This window comes from Rhipicephalus microplus, unplaced genomic scaffold (genome assembly GCF_043290135.1).
Source record: "Rhipicephalus microplus isolate Deutch F79 unplaced genomic scaffold, USDA_Rmic scaffold_28, whole genome shotgun sequence".
NCBI lineage: Eukaryota > Metazoa > Arthropoda > Arachnida > Ixodida > Ixodidae > Rhipicephalus > Rhipicephalus microplus.
Genome location: NW_027464601.1, coordinates 1599942 through 1621220, shown reverse-complemented (window position 1 = coordinate 1621220; position 21279 = coordinate 1599942). Strand labels below are relative to the sequence as shown.

Here is a 21279-nt window from a genome sequence, read left to right as displayed (position 1 = left end):
AGGTTGAAAATTTAACAAATATCCGGACATTTACAAGCCCTCGACTTTCGTGTTCCTTTCCGATTGCAACAAACAGAATTAGTTTTATGCGACCCATCGTACTGAGCATTCCCTTGTGGCGCTAAAGTTGTCATATTGCGACTCAAAGCTAAACGCACATTATCTACTCGTTGTATCTTGATCTGAATTTGAATTTGCGCAAATCTTGCATTAGGGGTTCGTGCAGGCCTATAAACAATGATTTCATAGCTTCCATACTCATGACGGCGAAAAAGAAGGCAGTTGGGTTGGCAAATACGAAGCTTTTTTTTGGTGCAAACTTGTGCTGATGCAATGAAAAGTGAAAGTAGTACAAGCAATGAAAGATCAGCATCATCAACATACAACATTTTATGGTTTTTAAAAAGGTTTTAATGCGCACATACCTGCGCACTGTATAGACTGCCGATGTGAGCCTCGGCTGGTAAGCTCAAGATAATTGGTAGAAGCTACGACACATTACCCTTAGAGTTGTTGGAGAGGTTTCACATTACGAGAGACACAGGTTGCCTTAGTGACACGTTTTTTTATCAGTGTTTACAAATTTTGATGCATGAATGCGCAGAGAGTTCTTACCTGGTGGCCTCTTCTTTTGAATAAATCATTGAAGTTTAGCGCCGCACCTTTCTGCTTCCTCCTACTTTTTTCTATGTCTTTGTTTTCCTAGTTTGCGTTACTACGCACCACATTCATATTGAAAGGAAGACCGACTTCAGCACCAAGGCCCACTTCGGCGCTTCCGGCACATTTATGTACACACTGATTTAAAGATACTGAGGCACTACTTACATCAACACCATATTTTTTACGGCAATCCAGCCCCTGCATTTACGTCACGCCTCAATTGAAACAATGAAACGATTGTTAATATTAAAATAGGAGAATGCATATTCCCTTAAGGCGTATCTTTACATTATCGTAGAGCACTGCCATAGAGCAAACTTGCTTACCAATGTTCTTAACAAAAACAATATAATTTCAGTAAAAGTACATATTCAATTTTGTGTCATAGCAATTATTTCAACACAGTAAGCTATATTTTACCGCTGGCGTCAACATCGCCGTCATTCACCATATATATCTAAACATTCACCATACGTACCCATTCATCGTACGTATCATTTACCACACCTCATTCACCATTCGTAATCATAAGTATGAAAACGCAAAATAGAAAATAAAGCTGAAGAAGACCCAACCCGACCTTCGAAAAAGACCCTACCTTTTAATTGTGAGTGCGAGGGGTTAGCCATTGAGTCACGGAGGAACTCCTCTCTCATTGTTCAGAAGGCAAGCTATTTATATCTACCACTTACCGTGACCGATGGCCATCTCGGGGAGACTGTAGCGTTTTCAGCACATCCAGCAAGATGGCGCAATGAGTGCGCGTTGCCAGAGCGTCATGATGCTGTGGTGCGCGCTTTTATCTCCCACTCGTACTTTGCTCAGCGGAGGGTGGAAGGCGGGGGGAGGGAGGGTGGAAGCTTACGCACTCACCCTTATCTCGCGGTGCCGACGATTGTACGCCTTGGGCTCTCACAGTAACGATTCTTTTGTAGCCAACGGGCGCACAAAGATCAATGCACTCGCTGCACAGTCTTCATTTGCGAGAAGCTCGTGCTTTTAAGACACAACGAAGCAAGAATAAGAGGCTTATTCACGTTCATCTGTACCTGTGAGTACGTATCGTCCGTCAGTTCTGCGTGAGAAACGCGGGGAACATTTCGATCTACTTTCTACCGTCATGGGATTTTCCAAGTTGTTGCTATCGCGTTTATTGCTTGGCCTTTGCAACAAAACGTAACTTTTTTTTATATGGCAAACCAACTATTCAGTTATTTTGTTTCACTGTATTGACAAGTAAAGTTGCATACTTTTTGTGAGTTTGATTTAATTGATTATTCGACACATTCTTTAGAGCGAAAATTTGCCGTACTGCATCAATATTGTTACGTATGATAAGGTAACTTACGGGGTGGGGTTTTAATGCGCACCGAGTCCGCGATCACAGTATGACGATAATCACCATTCCACCGCCATGGCTCGTACCCACTCAGAGAATCGCAGTAGAAGCAACGTCGTATTCCTCTTCTACCCGCGCTTCCCTTGTTTTTCCTGGTAGTTACACTTCGTATAATTCCTCCTGTCTCAGACGAAGCCCTCTGGGCGAGTCATTCTTGTATCCTTCGTGTAAACGGCTTCAGGCGGGCAACATGTGTCACCTCTGTCTTGCATGAACGTCGGCCACTAGTGGTGGCCCGCGAAATTTCATAGTTGACCTCGCTGAGACGATGTAGTATCACGAACGGACCAGCGTAGTGTGCCAGTAGCTTTTGGCTCAAGCCACGTCGGCGTATTGGGGTCCACACCCACACTGAATCACCGGGGGCATAGGTTACATGCCGGGGTTGACTTTGGTAGCGAGTTTCGAACGACTCTTGTGCTGCCAGTGTACGAAAGCAGGCAAGTCGACGTGTCTCTTCCGCACGACACAAAGTTTCCGCAATTGTTGAATCATCATGGACAGCAAAATAAAAGATAGTGTCCAGCGTATGTCGAGGTGAGCGAGCGTGGAGCAGATAAAAAGGGCTGTAGCCTGTCGTATCGTGTTTCGCCGTGTTGAGGGCGTACGTGATGAATGGTAATACTTCATCCCAGTTTTCGTGGTCGGTGGTGACATACATTGACATCATGTTGATGAACGTTTGGTTTGTGCGCTCGGTGAGGCCGTTAGTTTGTGGATGATACGCAGTTGAGTGTCGGAACTTGGCGGCACACAGACGAAGTAATGATTACACAATATCAGCGGCAAATTGTCGTCTACGGTTACTTATTATCACGCGAGGTGGACCGTGTCGGAGGATGACTGAATACAACAGGAACTCCGAAACCTGGCCTGCCGTGGTGGAGAATTAGGCAGCCGTCTCGCAGTACCGCGTCGGGTAGTCGGTGCATACAATTATCCACTGGTTACCTTTTGAGGAGGGTGGAAACAGTCCCATCAGATCAATGCCGACCTCTTCAAAAGGGGAACCAGGAGGCTTTACGGCCTGCAGGTGACCAATTGGACCCGAGGTGGGCCGATTGTGGCTCTGACACTGCGTACAGCTGGCCAGGTAGTTTTGAAATATCTTGCTAATTTTCAGCCAATAGAACCGCTCTTTTGTGCAACTAAGTGTTCGTGTAGTTCCTAGATGCCCAGGGGTGGAGTCATCATGCGTGAGACGCCGAAAAGACGTTTGGAGGGACGCAGGAACAGCCAGCAGAAAGTGGGCGCCCATTGTGGACAAGTTTTTCTGGTAAATAAGGCCATTTTGGACGCAGAATCGGCCTTCGCCTAATGACTTTCTTGTTCCAGGGAAGAGAGCTTTCAAGTTTGGTTCATTGCGCTGCTCAGCGGCGAAAGTCATTGCATCGGGAAAGCCAGATGACAGAGAAGCGATAAGGTGGTCAAAGTTGTCGGCTTCAATATCTGTCATCGGTAGCGGTATCCTGGAGAGGCAATCCGCATCAGCATGTAGACGGCCAGTCTTGTATGAAATAGTGAAGACATATCCTTGCAAACGAATGCCCCATCGCGCGAGGTGGCCGGATGGGTCGCGAAGGTTGACCAGCCAACACAGGGAATGGTGATCTGTGACGATGGTGAACGGGCGAACATAGATGTATGAGGGAAACCGTTGTACGGCTAATACTACCGCTAGGCATTCGTGTTCGGTCACTGTGTAGTTGCGTTCAGGCTTTCTTAAAGAATGACTTGCGTACGCCAGAACGTGTTCCTTCTTGCGATAACGATGGACGAGAACGGCACCGATACCGATGCTACTTGCGTCTGTGTGAATTTCTGTAGTCGACGACGGTTTGAAGTGCCGAAGTTTTTTGGCTCTGAAGTTAACAAGCACTTCATTTGGTGAAAAGTGGCATCACACTCTGAGGTCCACTGAAACGGGCTGTTCTTCCGTAGAAGGCTCGTCAGGGGGTGAACGACATCCACAAACCTGGGTGTAAACCGGCGAAAATACGAGCACAGCCCGATGAAGCTGCGCAGTTGTTTCACAGATTTAGGACGCTCGAACGATTGAACGGCCGCTGTTTTTTGTGGGTCCGGTCTAATGCCATCTTTGTCGACGAGATGTCGCAACGTAATTGTCTGTCGCTCACCAAAGTGGCACTTTTTTTAATTCAATACAAGGCCAGCTTTTTCAATACAGTGGAGCACGAGGTCCAGGTGGGTGTTGTGCTCCTCAAACGTGCGTCCAAAAATTACGACATCGTCAAGGTAACACATGCATATATTCCATTTTAAACCACGCAGTATAAAGTTCATAAATATTTTGAGTGTCACAGGACCATTACATAATCCGAATGGCATAACGTTGAACTCGTAAAGTCTATCGGTGGTAACGAATGCCATCTTTTCTTTGTTAGCTGTGTGCATCGGAATTTGCCAGTAACGTGATCTCAGATGAACGGATGAAAAGTAGGACGCGGAATGCAGGCAGCCTAGAGCGTCATCGATGCGTGGCAGTGGATAGACGTCTTTCTTGGTAACAGAATTCAGTCGGTGGTAGTCAACGCAAAATCTCCACGTACCATCCTTCTTCCTCACTAAAATGACGGGAGCCGCCCACGGACTTGCCGATTGCTGTATTATTTCCTTCTCCAGCATTTCTTGGAGTTGCTCATCGAAGATCTTGTGCTCTGATAGTGCCACTCAGTAAGGTTTCTGCCTAATAGAATGCACCGACTCGGTGTGGATCTGGTGACGTATCCAGGACGCTGGAATTAAGGACCTTAAGCTCTTTTCAGAAAAATCGAACACTTTCGAGTGCTTAGATAGAGTGTCGAGCAGTGTATGAAGTTCGCTTTGGTTAAGTGACTTCCTGGCCATTTGTAGTAATTGGGCATCCTCTGAACTTTCCAAGTCTAGATGTTCATTTTGCTTGTAGCATCAACAATCGCAACCAGCGTCGTAGATGATTCGGGTCTAAATACTGCAAGTTTCATACCGCCTGGCAAAACTGCAGGCTCCATGGAACTGTTCATTGTCCATACACCTGACCGTTCATCAAGGACTGCCACTATACAATGGGGAATGAAGATGCTCTTTTTCAGGCATGCCAAGGGAATCGGTTCGAGCATGGCGTCAAACGTGCCACAGTTGTTACTGGAACATGTCACGAGAACACACACAGCAGAAAATGCAGGAACGACTTTGTCCACGGAGACGAAAAAGCTGCATTCCTCTGGACAGAAATTTTTCAAGAGTGCCATCGGGAAAGTACCGTGTATAGAAAGGTGCCCACTTCTGCAGTCTACAGTTGCCCCACACTCACACAAGAAGTCGATACCCAAGATAACGTCATGTGTAGACCGCAGAATAACCGCAAACTCTGTGCAAAACACCTTGCCACACAGCGAGACGCCCACAGTACAATATCTCACTGGACACAACACGTCACCACTTACACCACAAAATGCCGCCCCATGGTTCAGGCAAAAGATCACTTTTGGTCCTAGCAGGTTCTTAATATTTTCACTCATCACCGAGACTGTCGCGCCTATATCCACAAGTGCCATAGTAGCCACTGCATCGAACTACAGCAACTTTGTTCTTCAACATAAACGCTGGCGGGGTATATCTGTAGATAGCACCTGTGATCTCGCGGCCTCACCCCCACTGGCCGCAACGACTAGTTTTCCGGTGGCGATGTCCATGCGCGTCGCCGTGGCGATGGCGATCGTGGAGCCCGTGGACCTGGTGGTGGCGTCAAACTTCGATCAGAGGCCGGCGAGGGGTAGCGTGACTCGGTAGGTGCGCGTGGTTTCCGTGCCATGTAGAGTGCATGATCGGAAGGTTGGTGAGACATGTACCAAGACTGTCATTGATATGGGCGGGGGTCACAAAAACGTGCGATGTGAACAGCGACGCCACAGTTGTAGCACACCGGAATTGGTCGAGAGGCATGTGGTGGCTGCTCAGAGTAGCGACTTATCAGAACAACTTAAAGTCATTGGGTATTTCCTACATTCCAGCGCAGTGAGAGCAATACAATGCTACATGTGACACGAATTTGTTACGCGAAAGCAGAAAATCAAGACGCTCTTGGCAGTTGGCATCTAGCTGGTGTTGTACGAGTCATAACGGCTTGCACCACATGTGTGAGAGGAAAAGGATCAGTACTTATCAATAAGCGCCGGCTGTGCTAGTAAGACAAGTAGGTGACTCCGAGTGATCGGAGTTGTCTCTGAAATTCAGTCGACGCTGTTTTTATCCGTGAGTAAATCAAAAGCAAGATATTCAGCAATTCTGCTTGCGTTTGCATAAAGAGACGTATCGAAACCTCTATGTGTCATCTTTGTTAGAGAGATGTCCCAACCAATCAGAAAACAGAGAATTTCTTGTCATGGCTTACGTCAGTCAATTGTTCAGTCATTTACAGAGAGTGAGAAGTTTTATGGGCCATGACAGCTAAGCTGGTAAAAAGTCGCTGTGCTAAGATTGTAGAAATAGGTCTATTTCTGAGCGAGGTCGGTTGCATTGAAACAAGACAAATATGCCAGAAACCCCGCGAACATTGGAAGTATTACGAAGATCTGAACTTCATTGTGCTTGCGGTAAGATGGTGAATTGGTTCTTAGTAAATAAATATTTACTATTATTTAAAGTTCACTAAAGGCCCTAACATGTACACAGTTTGTCAGCCAAAAAATATTAGAAAACACTTCTGTTTCGCGACAAGGGAAGGCTGGCAATTCATGTGGTTGTGTTTCGCCCTGCAAAAGATGGCGATGCTTTCGTTTGCTCCAAGGTTGGCGCAGTTCAAAATATTGATTTTTCGTGCTGACAAGCCTACGGTAGGTTGTATAAACTTAGGTGTGCGAAGATGTTTAACGAACGTCTTCGCTAACTTCAGTACACATTTACGGGAGCATCAACTTCTCCTTTCTCAAGCCATCGGAAGCTACATGTGTGCAGAGGATTTTACTAGTAAACTATCATGACCATTAGGTGGAACTGCAATAAGTGTGAAATTATAGAGGTCATACACATAGAGACAATGTCTGATCATTTCGCATCCCAGACATATGCGTTACTTATTATTGTGAATTAGGCGCATGGACCTGTGTGGCTTTCTAGTTCTTAGGAAAGTTTTTATTTTCGTCATACAGAAAAAAATAATGCTCAGATATATTAGACTATTCATAAAAGCAGTGAGAGAATCAACAACTGGATTCCATGGAAGAGGGAGAAAATTATCGCGGGGTCATGACATCAACGTAAGAAGCAGACTCTAGCTCAAATATTTAACTGCATATTCGGCCAAACTTGGGACCAGAGAATGAACAGTCCGTTTACAATGACATACAAGGAAACTGAGAGCGGGGAACTGAGCGTGGGCCGTCGATAAACTGATAATCACCGAACCGCGTCGGCATTTATACACGTCCCATCGATGAGCCTACATGGCCCATCGCTAGTGGCCATGTAGGCTCCAGAATTAACTGTAATGTTCGCGAAGTGGGCGTAATCTTAACAAAATGATCTAATATAGTCTCGAAGCTTCTCGAACAGTGCAGGAGCGTTTTGCGCTAATACTTAGGCACAAAGTAACAAGGTGATTACAAAGCTTGAAGAGAGAACGCAACTATTTTTACTGGTTTCGCAGAAATAACAAGAATCTCAAAACAAGGTTGCCTAAGCACATGATCAAAAACAGCTGTCAGCCCCTGCACTAAATAAATGAACCAGAGCCTCTACAAGACTAGCTAAAATTTCGACCTCCATGTCGCCTTCAGGAAGTTGTCAAACTTGTCCTCACTGGCTCAGCAACGCAAACAAACTAGCTGCATTAGAAAGGGTAATGGGCACACGTGCTGCGCACCTATATCAGTATGAAGAGCCCCAATATTGTGTCCAGCAGAGCCAAATAGAATTATGCTCTATATCGGGCTGACGACACACGATAAGAGGATGCTGAGAGCTTTCCTTCTTAACTTATGATTTACTACAATCACAATAATTGCTAGAGTTGTGAGGCTCTACCTTGAAGGAGGCCAGAAGCAACGGCGAGGTGGCCCTCCTCGTACTGCTAGGTGTTCATCGCGCTATTGACAGTCTACCTCATATAGCCATAGTGAGTACTTTAGACACACACGGCATTGTGAGCTGTCTTCATACCTTCATCAGTGTTTTTTAACTATACGAACCCTCCGGGTTGGATTTCAACGCGCACTCAGCAATGCAAGGCCAGTGACTGCTGGCATTCAACAAGGATCTTTCTCGAGGCCCTTTTTGTTCAAACTGATGATAGTAGGGCTGCGGGCTGCATACTCCTTGACAAGCGCTGCCGCACTCAGTGCTCCTTGCATGCAGACGATGTGGCACTGTGGGTTAAGGGGCCTAGAAAGAACCTGACAATCGTCAGGTGCTCCTTGCGACGCTGCTTGGATGTTGTGCCTTTTTCCTGAAGACAATCGGAGTGAGTTTCGCCCCTAAGATAGAGACGCCGCTGCTTCACCCTAGAGCCACTGCGCGGAGGGTCTTATGAAGGCTTGTGTTAGGTGACCGGCCGACTTCGTGGAGCAAGGCAGTAACGCACCTCGGGTTACAGATCTACCACCACTTTACCTAGATACCAGCCTTTACTCACTGCCTTTAGGGCTACCAGGTTTGAGACTGTTCTCAGCAAGTTGCTCAGCAGGAGCCAAGGATGAACTTCCGGCTGACCCTTAGGCATTATGTGGGGACTGTAACAGTTGCAGGAACTTACACACTGCCCCTGGTTAAACTAGCACCTCACCACAAAGGGAAGCTAAAACGGCAATACCGCATGACGTTTCGGCGCTTCAGGGGACTTTCCCGCCAGTAACCCTTGGTTGCAGCACTGGCTGAGGCCCAGACCTGGCCTCTGCCACACTTCATGCTGCGACAAGTGCAGCATCATGTAAATTGCCTTCCCAGGGCCCCGGGGACACTGCCATCTTTTGGAGACTACGGAGCCGACCAGAGTCATCCATGGCACAGATATGCGGTATCTATAAAGAGCTGGTACATGAAGTTCCCTGTTCCTTCTACCCCTTCCACCAAATTAGCAGCCTACGGGCGGGCAAGCTGCACCAGGATGAAATGCAATAAATCCATGACAGGTGGCTGGCGCGCGTCTTGGTGTTAACGAACAGGCCTGCTCTAGACTGCCCCCGCTCAGTCATGGCTACCTGCGTCATACCATCGACTAGGACATCCATCTGATGACGACTACTCTCCCACGCCAGCTCCAGTGCAGCTGAATTGGCCAGCCATCACTTGGCAGCAGGCTACCTCGCTGCCAAATCACACCAGCTGCCTTTGCTGATTCTGTGCGACTGCGTACTAGTCCTACAAGCGCTCATCCAACCAGACGAAGCAGGCGTCACGGTAGTGACGCTGCACGCGCATAACGGACTGCCATGGGACATAGAGGTGTACACCTATCCCTCTACTGGCTTCCCTTCTATGTTGGGATAGCAGGCAACGAGGAGGCTGGCACCACCGCTAAGGTGGCAGACCAGTAAGTCACGCCAGTCACCAAGGCGGTAGCCCCAGTTGCATTACTTTGGGCACCGCCTGCGGATGCTCATACCAATAGCCCACCCTCACACGCGGGTAGCAAGGGGTAAACCTCCTCCATCCCTTCTGGAAACCAGCCTGAAGAGATGGGAGCGGCGATTGTTGGTTGACCTGTGCACTGGCAGCGCCTGGCCTTTGGCACACATGTATTTAGCAGGTCACTTTTAATCACCTGTGTGCCGAAGGTGTGGTGAAGATGACACGCTCCAGCATTGGCTCCTGCCTGGATCTGGCCACATAACGTTGTGTGCTGGTGGGCCGCTATCGCCTGCTCGTTCTGCCTGGGGTAACGATGGCAGACTTGGTTTTTCACGCGCGCTTGAACACGCAATCCCTCTGAGACTTACTCCAGTTCTGTGCGTCTGCGGACCTCACCGCCTTATGGACGAATGCTTTCACTTCGTGCTACTGACGGCGCTGACAAGACTCTCTCTTGTAATTACCTTTCAGTTCTTTTCTTTCTCTTCTCTCTTCTTTCTGTGAACTTCACTTCCCCTCCAACTTCTCTAAAGGTGCTGAGCCATGCCCCCGTGACGGGAGGCAAAAAATAACGTCATTTTTTACCTATTTGTTTTTCCTTCACCGCTCTCTCTTATCAGTGAAGTTCGCTTGTTCCTATTGATGCATAGGGAGTGCGAGGTCAGAGAAAGACAATTTCGCTCCAAGGAAACGTGATGCGCTTCGTATTTCCGCTCCACGCACATTCAGAACTATGTTAAATCACGTGGTACGAATTAAAAAATTTTTATTACTGATTTTTCTCTATGATGTAACTTTATACTAAATTGTTATAAATACCTGTTGATACAGCCAGGGACGCCGTGTAAATGCACAGTGCACCCAAACTTTGCTGAAAAAAAACAAATAATTTTCTTAAATACCATAATAACACAACTGGCATCTAGCTTCCTCGTAAGCGGTCTTAATAAGCAAAACACGAGAAAGTGGGACTGCAGTAGACAACAGCTATTCTGAAATATGCACTGAATATGTGCTAATTACTCCCGCCTCGCCACACCAAGAGATGCATGATGCATTTATAAGAACCGATATATATATATATATATATATATATATATATATATATATATATATATATATATATATATATATGTGACGTATGAAGTGATGGTTGGTAGAAGCTGAGGAGGAGGAAGTGCAGAACAGAATAAACATGTGGTATGAGCCAGGCCACGTCAACCATTCATCATAGCGTCACACTAGTCGACAGGATGGAGACCTGCCTGCCCCTTCATCAGTCACTCATCATCGACTCAGTTCCCCAGAAGACGCCCTGACCGTACATTGACTACCGAATCATCGCCTAGGAGGACAACGACCAGCACCATGACAGAACCATCGGCTGACCTCGACATCCCCAAGTACACCGGATCAGCGGACGATGGACCCGTACAAGACTGGTTCAACCTGTTCGAACTCCACGCTACCGCTGCATCTTGGTCGGAACGGGAGATGGTTACGAACTTCAGCGACTACGTCACCGGTGAGGCATTCAAATTTTACCTAATTCACATATTCGAGAACGACGAGTCATGGCGAAAAATCAAAGAGGAGATGATTACCCGTTTTGACGACTATGACCAAGACCTACTGAATGCCGACCATCTAGAGACAACCACACACTATCGTCAATTCCCTAAGCAGTTCTCAAGCATTCGAAAGCCCAGCGCGAATCGACAAGTGGCTCAAGACGAAGTGGCACATGCATTTACTCACAGAAGGCCATACGTATATTGGGAAAAACCCAATCGTCAAGCGCAGCTCCCTTGTGCACGAAAATCGGAATTTCCAAAGTCGTGGCACCAACATACGACACGAGACGTCGCTCACCCTACTCATGCCTTTCATGCTTCGTTTCGTATACATGGTCCACCACCTGGTTTTCTACGACGCAACTCTTCAAAGGCTCCTAACGGTCACTATTCGTGTCATAAGGACGCCTTGTTCATGGTTGACCAGCTGACACATGAGGAAAATGCCGAACAACGCCACGACGACTCAAAGAGTGAAAATCAGTCTTCACACATTGGATCAGCTTATTTTCCATCTAGCACAATTGGGCTACCTCCTGGTTTTCCGCCACTTGGCTCTTTCGTCGCTCACAACGCCCACCTCACATCTAGCGCGCTCACAATGGTCGGGATAGAGCTGCGGAGCTCGGAGAACACTCAGCCAAGCCCTGCACCTACCATCCAGATTCAGGAGCAAGAACCACTCGCAGCGAACCGCGAAGAAGAAGCCCCTGATGATGTATCTATCAACTCTGAAGCATTACATTCATTACCCGAAATGCAGCACAACAGCCTAGAGACCTGCCCACTCGACACCACATTCAATTGCCCAGAAAGTCAGTGTCATGGTGAAAAAGGGCTGCCACCTCAGGTCTTTTCGCAGCAACATCATCAATGCCAGCAAGTCCAAGAACAACAGAGATTCCAAGGACTATACGAACAAGGACGACAACGAATGGAATCATCTTCGGAAGAACACACGCGGTTTATGGAAAGCCGTTTACAAACGTGTCAACCAAACCGGCTACATATTCAAGATTTCTCGCTCGAAACAAAGAAAGCATCGAATCCAGAATATTTTCCCAAGGGACGTCGAGTAAGCTTTCTCCAGTCGAGATCAAGACTCAGGCAACACGACATACAACGTCGAGAAAAGCGCCAAACCATACCCTGTATTCCGCAAGGACGCAGAAATCACCGCACCAGCCTCGGTCAACAAGCACGCAAACGGGTGGCGACGCATGGGTTCCAATCAAGACAAATAGCACGACACATGCGCAAATCATCCAGCCAATGCTTCAAGGCCATCACACCACGTTCATTCATTGCAAGAATACCGGCTGTGTTTCCATCTGATTTCACTCTCAAAGCATGCTTATGTTGTCCAGAGCGCAACAGCCAACCTCGCCCACCTGAGGTCTCCTAGATATCACCGGACTGCCTTTCCTGTGAACATTTTGTGCAAGTGCTTGGAACCGCCGTGTGGCATGCAACTACTGCATTTTCTGGCATTATTTTTTATTATAAGACTCCATTTGTTCATGCTTTCTAGATTGTAGCTCGCGCATTCTTTCGGGGGGAGGGGGAATCGTGTGACGTATGAAGTGATGGTTGGTAGAAGCTGAGGAGGAGGAAGTGCAGAACAGAATAAACATTGGGTATGAGCCAGGCCACGTCAACCATTCATCATAGCGTCATATATATATATATATATATATATATATATATATATATATATATATATATATGAGGGAAAGAAGTGTATACCTAAGGGGTCGTTTTTTCGCGTTTTGACACAATAATAATGAGATCTAACTGACAGTAATGCCAAGAAGTGCATAGGGGAAGTTTTTAGAACCAATGGAACATAAAAAAAAGGAAAGAAAAGTGGGTGAAAAACTAACCAACCGTGAGCACAAATCGAACCTACGACTTCGAATAACGCGTTCGATGCTCTAACCACTGAGCTATCACAGCGGCCTTCCCTCCATCCACTTTTTGGGTTTATATGTGAATTTAGAAGTAGGAGTGTCAGTCAGCGCCATCTATAGGCCAAGCGACCAGTGAAACACTCTTTTATGCGCATGTGTGGCGTCACGTAGAACGTGAACTTGTTTCGAGCGGACAGCTGATTAATAGTCCCTTGTATACAACCTAATGACACCAAATCTGCCAGTACGAGACCCTCGTTAATGAATATGGGAAAGAAGTGTATACCTAAGGGCTCGTTTTTCCGTGTTTTGACACAATATTATTGAGATCTAACAGACAGTAATGCCAAGGAATGTATAGGGGAAGTTATTAGAACCAATGGAATGTAAATAGGAACAAAGAAAAGTGGGTGAAAAAATAACCAGCCGTGAGCCTGCTCAGGGCTGGTTATTTTTTCACCTACTTTTCTTTCTTCTTATTTACATTCCATTGGTTCTAATATTTTCCCTGTACATTCCTTGGCATTACTGTCTGTTAGATCCAATATATATATATATATATATATATATATATATATATATATATATATATATATATATATATATATATATATATATATATGTGTGTGTGTGTGTGTGTGTGTGTGTGGTGGGGGGTGCATGTGTGTGTCAGCTGGATGCTTTAATTACACCCACCACCCCACACCAAAAGACACATAATGCATTTAGAAGAACCCGACTCTCTATTCTATGTATCTATGAGTATATATATATATATATATATATATATATATATATATATATATATATATATATATATATATATATATATATATATATGTACACATATATATATATATATATATATATATATATATATATATAAAATAAGGGAAAGAAGTGTATACCTAAGGGCTCGTTTTTCCGTGTTTTTAACACAATAATAATGAGATATAACAGACAGTAATGCCAAGGAATGTACAGGGGAAGTTATTAACATTAATGGAATGTAAATAAGAAGAAAGAAAAGTGAATGAAAAAATTACCAACTGTAAGCAGGAATCGAACCTACGACCTTCGAATTACGCGTTCGAGAGCATCGAACGCGTAATTCGAAGGTCGTAGGTTCGATTCCTGCTTACAGTTGGTAATTTTTTCATTCACTTTTCTTTCTTCTTATTTACATTCCATTATTGTTAATAACTTCCCCTGTACATTCCTTGGCATTACTGTCTGTTATATCTCATTATTATTATTATATATATATATATATATATATATATATATATATATATATATATATATATATATATATATATATATATATATATATATATGATAGAGAGCACAAAAATAACGCAACGTGGGCAGGTAGTGCACGACTATTACTCCTAAATGAGTGATAGTTTTTTGGTTGTCGAACAATGAACACCATAAATGCTTACTGCGAAAAGGAAGTACAAAGCGCAAGTTGCAGCTGCTATGGAACTGCCGAACCGCATCCTGTGGTACTGTAGAAGGAAATATAATTCATATTCATTAAATGCACAGCATGATCGCGACTGATATACGAATGCGTAATGGCAAAACCCTGGCTAGAAAGTGATCCTTCACGAAAGAATACGTGCGTTTAGGATAACATCTACCTTTTAAATTCTACATCTTGCAGTAAAGCGGCTAAGCCCCAATGTCACGAAGCATTACTATAGGTTTAGAAGTAATTTTTCAGAGATTGAGCAATGACTCTGAGATTGTTAGAGACAAGCAGTCACCCGAATTCGATGTTTATGTGTTAGATGAATCTATAAAGAGAATATGAAATCAATTGTGAGAAGCATAAATCTATCATTTTTCAGGATGATATGTTTACGGAGCGTTCTATGCCTCTCAGAGACAACACGAAGGAAACTGGCGGCGAAAAGTCGTTCGCGACGCAGCTTTTTCAGATGAACCACAGGCAGTCCAGATGACCTACTATAGGGCGGTCATGTTATACTTCACTTTCGCAATGTGGGAGTCATCTGCATCAACATTGCAGTCAATCTTCAAAAGCTAAATAAAGTTGACGATGTCATACCATCTCTAGGCTAGCGTACAGAACCATATTTACTCACCTGAAACTAGTGATTGTGATTTGAGTGCGCGTTATAAAGATGTGATGGCGTGCTCTGGGTGCAATTTTTATTTGAACTTTTCAACAGCGATGACGTGTATTGTGTTGTTAGTCTGTCGGTGGAACTAAGCTAGTCATGCGGGCCCAAATGTATTCGCCTCAAATAAGACTAAAGCTATCATCATTTCCTTCCCAGCAGTCGAATGCCTCATCATTTTCCACAATCTTATTTCAAACGTGGTCAGGATTGTTTTTAATATTATCAGATGGCAGAAATGAAAGCGGTGCCTTTGTACTTACTGAACGTTTAATTCTCACTTTGCCGTTCAAGGTCAAATATTACCATATTTTTTTTCAAAGCTAACGAATAATATTGATTAACAAAATATATGTGCTTTCATAGGAGGTATTTCTGTAAATATGAATGCATCGTTTTTACACTGAAAGATCTAGATGCCGGGCTTAGCACTGAATATTGGCCTGGTTATGCTTGGATATTTCGTATGTGGAGTTACTTTATAAATTTTGTGATGCATTGTTTTATTTACTTTAACTAGTAAAGATGTTGAAAGCAGAGTTAACGTGATAGCTATCACACAACACAACATTTGATATCTGTATACAGTGGTACTGATACATCAAAAGGTGCTTAAGCTTACCTTAAGCTTTAGTCGCGAAATTGGTTTCTAGTACATAGATCTATGCTTTATAAACAGCACCATTGTAGAACACACATCGCGCGGAAACGCTAGTCTCATTTTACTTAGGTATATTGACACCGACGGAGTAGATATGCAGACTTGGCAGGTAAAGAATTAGCCATGTATTGACATCTTTATTGGATTAGTTTTTTGGCGCGAATGGCTGATTATGAGAATCGTTGACTTTTTAAGCTGAAAAATCGTAGCTCCGAAGAAGATGTCAATGGATGGTCTAGAACGCTGTTCGCTGTTACACGACCCACTGTTTCACAAGGAATAAAATGTTTGTGAATTTGTCAAACGGTACTCGTGTTATTTACTTGCTTATTGCGAATAATAATAATCGGTTCGAGCAACCTACAGAGAAGGCACAGGCCCTGCCGCAATGATCTAGTGGCTAAGGTACTCGGCTGTTCACCCGCAGGTCACGCTGTCGAATCCCGGCTGTGGCGGCTGCATTTTTGATGAAGGCTAAAATGCAGTATGCCTATGTTCTCAGGTTTGGGTACACATTAAACAACCTCAGGTGGTCAAAATTTCCGTAACCCTCCACCACATGTCTCTTATATTCATATGATTGTTTTGGCATATTGAATCACATATATCAACCAATCGTCACAGATGGGACAGGTCTCAAGCATTTTTTGTGTTTCTGTGAGGCTCCCCATGTGGTCCCCATAAATTCAAACATGTATGGAACAAAGTCTACAAATTACAACTTCGGCGTCGACATTCAATTCATTCTGAATATAAGTGTCTATATGCTTGCCAAATCTTAGTGCCAGAACCCCTTCAGAAATAATCCCTGCATTAGATAAGGGAAATGTGTTCTTTGAAGTGAAAGCGTTGGGTGGTGTTTTATTCAACGCCTACCTCCACCACCACCCTCCACACCTGCTTCAAACTTCTTTACTGTCCTGGCGCTCAAGCGTCTACACTTCACGACAAAGGCCTGCTAGCTGAGGTGAGCTTTGACTCTTAGTCTAGAACGTACCAAACGTCGCGGCAATAAGGCCAGCTTTCTAATCCTTCGTGTCAGCTGAGGCACATAAAAACATGTTTAGTGAGAAATTCACTATGTGAAAACTGCGAAATACTGCAATGAAGCTTGTGTAAAGTAATGTGTCATCTTGTACAGAGAGAGCTTATGAGACATGATTAGGGCGGTACAAGTGGTTTGCCACGATTATTCGCAATAATTGCGTTTGAATTTCTTCCAGTACCCCAATGAATTCAACAAAAAACTTTGCGATGCTCATTGGGTGAAGTAGTACGTGAAGAAGAAAAAGTCGTTATTACGCAGTGTGAACAAAAAGGCGAACCACACGGAGAAGGAGAGCACGCTTACCTCAAAGACAGATGTGATCTTCAGCCTGTAAAACACCGGCACTATGATGATTGTTATGAAAGGCATAGTAACCAGCATGGGCAGCATACCCCACATCATATGTATACCATACGCGTAGTAATGAGCCGTGAATCCCACAATGCCGAGAGCCGACATCATCGATGCCAGCACTGAAACGGCTAAGGGAAACATGGCCAGCGTTCGGTTCCCGAGAAACACTTCGTCTGTGTCATCCTGAAGGCCAGCTCGCTTACGGAAGGAGAAGTACAGGCCCAGAAGGATGTTGCCTCCCACTATGATGGTGAAGATCATGTATTCTATTGGGTGCACCATAGTGGTCCTTGGCTGTTATCTCTGGTGTGGAGAAAAACGGTAGCTGTTCAAGACCTTCCATCATAGCCAACGTCTTACTAAACAGTGAAATTTGTGTCTAACATTATTTCTACTGCTAGGATACAGGTTGAAAAGGTAATGAACAATTAGCGTTAGTAGAGTTAACCTTTCGACAATGAAGCTTGTCGACTGGCCTACTTATGCAACTGTTAGCTCAAACGACACCCTATTTTCAAGATGTTTTCAATTTCATGCGTCCAACCACCACTACACTGAACTAATGCTATTACTATGCTTACAATGATCATGTACTAGCCGTAAATACGACTCATACTAAAGGACAGTTCTCATTTACTTTCCAAAAAACCTCTCTTGTCAATTAAAAGGCGAGGAAAAAAGTCGCCTTTTATTACCTAAATTTTTATAACATTTCGGGTAAGCAACCTTTTGAATCTGGTTTATACGGTTCACAGTTGTTGTTATGGAATATATAGAGCTACGTTATTGTGAAAAATTCAGGCATAAAATCACGCTCATCTCGTAGAATAAAATGAATGGCAAGCGTGGTCCTCCAATCAACACAAGTGAAGTAGTAGTGATTAGAAATATCAAATTGCGCACTCACCTTTTGCCGACACATGCGGTGATTAAATTCCGATCGAAGTGAACACAGGGGAGAACAACGTGTCTGGGCTTTTCATCCACACTGAGAGGTAATCATCCTTGTTTCTTCTGTCGCAGTCGGTCACGCTAGCAGCTGTGTCGTTTTTCTCTTTAGTCAGCTATCGCGGCTCTTACAGCTTTGGCTATGTAGCCTGTACAAACGAACTGGCTTTCTGTATTGCAAAGGCTGTTAAAAGGCATTGTATGTTTGGTGGCCGTAGCTTATGTCTCCATGGTGCTATTGATCAAAAGTTCTAAAGAAAAATTGGACACGTAAAGTCCTTTTTAGTCACGAGGTCTTATTACTGCTCTAATTAGAACTACTCAGCGTAGGAAAGTAAAAGTACAAAGAGCTGGAAATGCATGCTCAAGGAGTTGGGTGGTAGGATTGTAATAGTTTCTAAAGCTAGTGAGAATAATATCCCAATATGTGAACAACATTCTTTGCATGTAAGCTAGTATGAATCCCGTAGAATGTTCATATAGGCAGAACTGGCAATGTTACATTGTGGGCTCAGCAAGGAATGAATTTCACGTTTGCAACAACATCATGAAGGAAACTGAACAAAAAACAGGTGTTCGCCGAACAAAATAGCTTTTCACGACCCAAGTGAGGAGACCGGAAACGACGGTACAGATGGGAATCTGCTGAGTATGTTCTTTTTGCAATGTTGTTGAGTGCACATGTCAGATGACATATCTGCTGAGCAGTGAGTTATACTAGCTGTTTATATGCATTTGCAGGAAACAACGTGCACCTGCACTCGATGAAGAAAAAAACAGACTAAAAAAATGAGCCATTACTGGGGAAAGCACAGTGGTCAGAATATTAACGTTAATTTAACAAACATTCATCTGTATCACCAATGATTCATCGCGCATTTCAGCAGTTCTATTTCAGCTTCTTGCGGAAATAGATCTGATCAAACGTCTACTATTTAGTTATATAGAAGAAAGGCGACTTGAAGAACTCTCCAGTTATAATGAACACCACAGAAAAAACGAGCATTCTCACTGCATACAAGACAAGATCAAAACTCGCTTCCCGCTACCTTCTCAGAAAACCTTTACTTGCTTCAGCCATGATCCAGAGCACGTTTAACGCACTAGTTCTCCCTTTGGTGTTGCGGGAAGACAGAATACGAGTGCAGCAAGTTACTTCTCCTTTTCGGAGTCATGGGGTAACAGCTGGCAATACCTCAAATAATTAAGTTTAAAGTTTAGCATTTTGTAAAGGCCTTTCGCGCCTGTATCCTACTAAGAAGCACTTACTACGCAGAGAAGATGTTGCGGGAGAAGAACAAAGCAACCAGAGCTAGTATAATCTAAGCATTGCTCTCAAGAGAGAGAGAAATAACATTTGTTTATACATCGAGAGTGTAGGAAGTCCCCGGCCTCGCAGGGCACGGATGTTCCCTATCTTAAAATTACGGCTATTAGAGTCCGATAATCTCAGAGCCTAGACCTCGAGGATGTTGTGCTCCGACTAGGTGAGAGTTACTCGGGTGCCTCCGCGCCCGTTAGACGGGTCGTCTGCTCCTTTTCTCCGCTGCTTCGCCAATGCCTCCTCAAGCCGCTGGATGGCCCTTTGCTCTCAAAGCCTTGATTATATTGTTAGGTGAAAACAGAGTCATGCGATAGAAGGAATGCGCCTTTCCGAGATGGCGCAGTAGCAACCATCTCTAACTCATAATGTTGAAGTATCTATTACTATCATCATGACTGTGATGCATGAATTTAAGAATCTCATGAACAATTCTATTCTTTTCGGCACACTGGTTCAGCCTTTTAGCGTTTCTGTTTCGACTTTATTTGCTTCCTATTTGTAGCCAAGCAATCGCCCCAACGATATAAGGTGTTGGGGCGTGACCGCACTCGACGAGACATCTTGTTCTTTGTGTGTAGGTTTTGTTCTGCATTGCATTGCGAAGTTGTCGACACACGTCTTTGTTCGCCTCTTGTGACCAACCTACGAGTAGAAAATGGACGTCATGCAGCCGTGTCTTATCCCATGTCTCTAAAGAAACTGCCTCTGAACCCTTGTAGCCATTGCACGTGGAACGCATGGACATGCATATGTGCTGTTTATGGTCATGCATTGCCTAATATCGAATTTTTTCGAAGAGTGTATAGCGAGTGGTAGAGCAACGTCAAGGATCTCGCTCTTTTATTTTGCTCTACAAAGTGGAGCGCCAGCCGCTGCCAACGTTCCAATCACCAGGCGCGGTTCGTTCTCACTAGCACGCGCCTCGAACTGTCAGCAGGAGCGAGTGACGCGGTGCCGTAGCTCGCAAGTGATGATTCTGATGAATGTCAATGAAGATGACACTCCAATTACTGAACTTTTGTGGTGACGTATACCGCAAGTAAGACTGTCAATTACCATTGCGGTGGCAAACACTGGTTATACCGGTGCGATTTTGCAAGCGAATTGAATTTTTCAGCGCTCTATTGCGTGTGTGAGTCATGACTCACATGTTAGATTTTGTGAAAACCTCAAGAACTACCACAAGCAGGAATGCCGGAGGTGTCTAGTGCATTCATGCTATCTAAGGTAATGGCATGTGTGATCTTAGCATACGAAACGGTTTTTATAACGCTCAAGTCATGAACGCTTACTCAGCCGATTCAGGCATTCTGCCTAAGTTTCTCTAGACCTTATTGACAGCCGATTCAGTCTTTCTGCCTAATTTTTTTAGATGTTATTGATGCTCAGTAGCCAATGTGACGATTGTGTTTTTATAATCAATTTAGCTGCAAGTTTTGCGAAAAAATATTTAAAGTTTGTGATTTTTGTTCGCAGATTACATTTGTTCAGTAGTAAGAGCAATAATTATGCTCGCGAGCGCATCTAGTGGCAAACAAAACGCAGCTGTCGCACTGTTGGATGTTTGAAAAAAAGGCGCCCTGTTTTTATTTAGGTCCGGATAGCACAGTATCTTTGTGACCCGAAGACGTCAAGTGAAGCGAAAGTAAAATCATAATGTCCGCTTAGCAAGGCTATAGCGC

At 44.4% G+C, this 21279-nt stretch overlaps 1 protein-coding gene across 4 annotated transcripts in view; it reads right to left on the bottom strand.

The window, feature by feature from the left end:
- The window catches only part of LOC119165133 (sodium-coupled monocarboxylate transporter 2), a 108056-nt gene extending 89258 nt beyond the window's left edge, over positions 1-18798 (bottom strand). For all 4 annotated transcript variants that reach the window (XM_075884333.1, XM_075884332.1, XM_075884335.1 and 1 more), the window contains exons 1-4: positions 18233-18798; positions 17275-17628; positions 14558-14623; positions 10448-10499 (exon numbers count right to left, since the gene is read on the bottom strand). In XM_075884333.1, the coding sequence (XP_075740448.1) occupies positions 10448-10499; positions 14558-14623; positions 17275-17607 (451 nt within the window). In that variant the 5' untranslated portion in view covers positions 17608-17628; positions 18233-18798. The remainder of the gene's footprint in view (positions 1-10447; positions 10500-14557; positions 14624-17274; positions 17629-18232) is intronic.
- Between the last annotated feature and the right edge of the window lie 2481 nt (positions 18799-21279).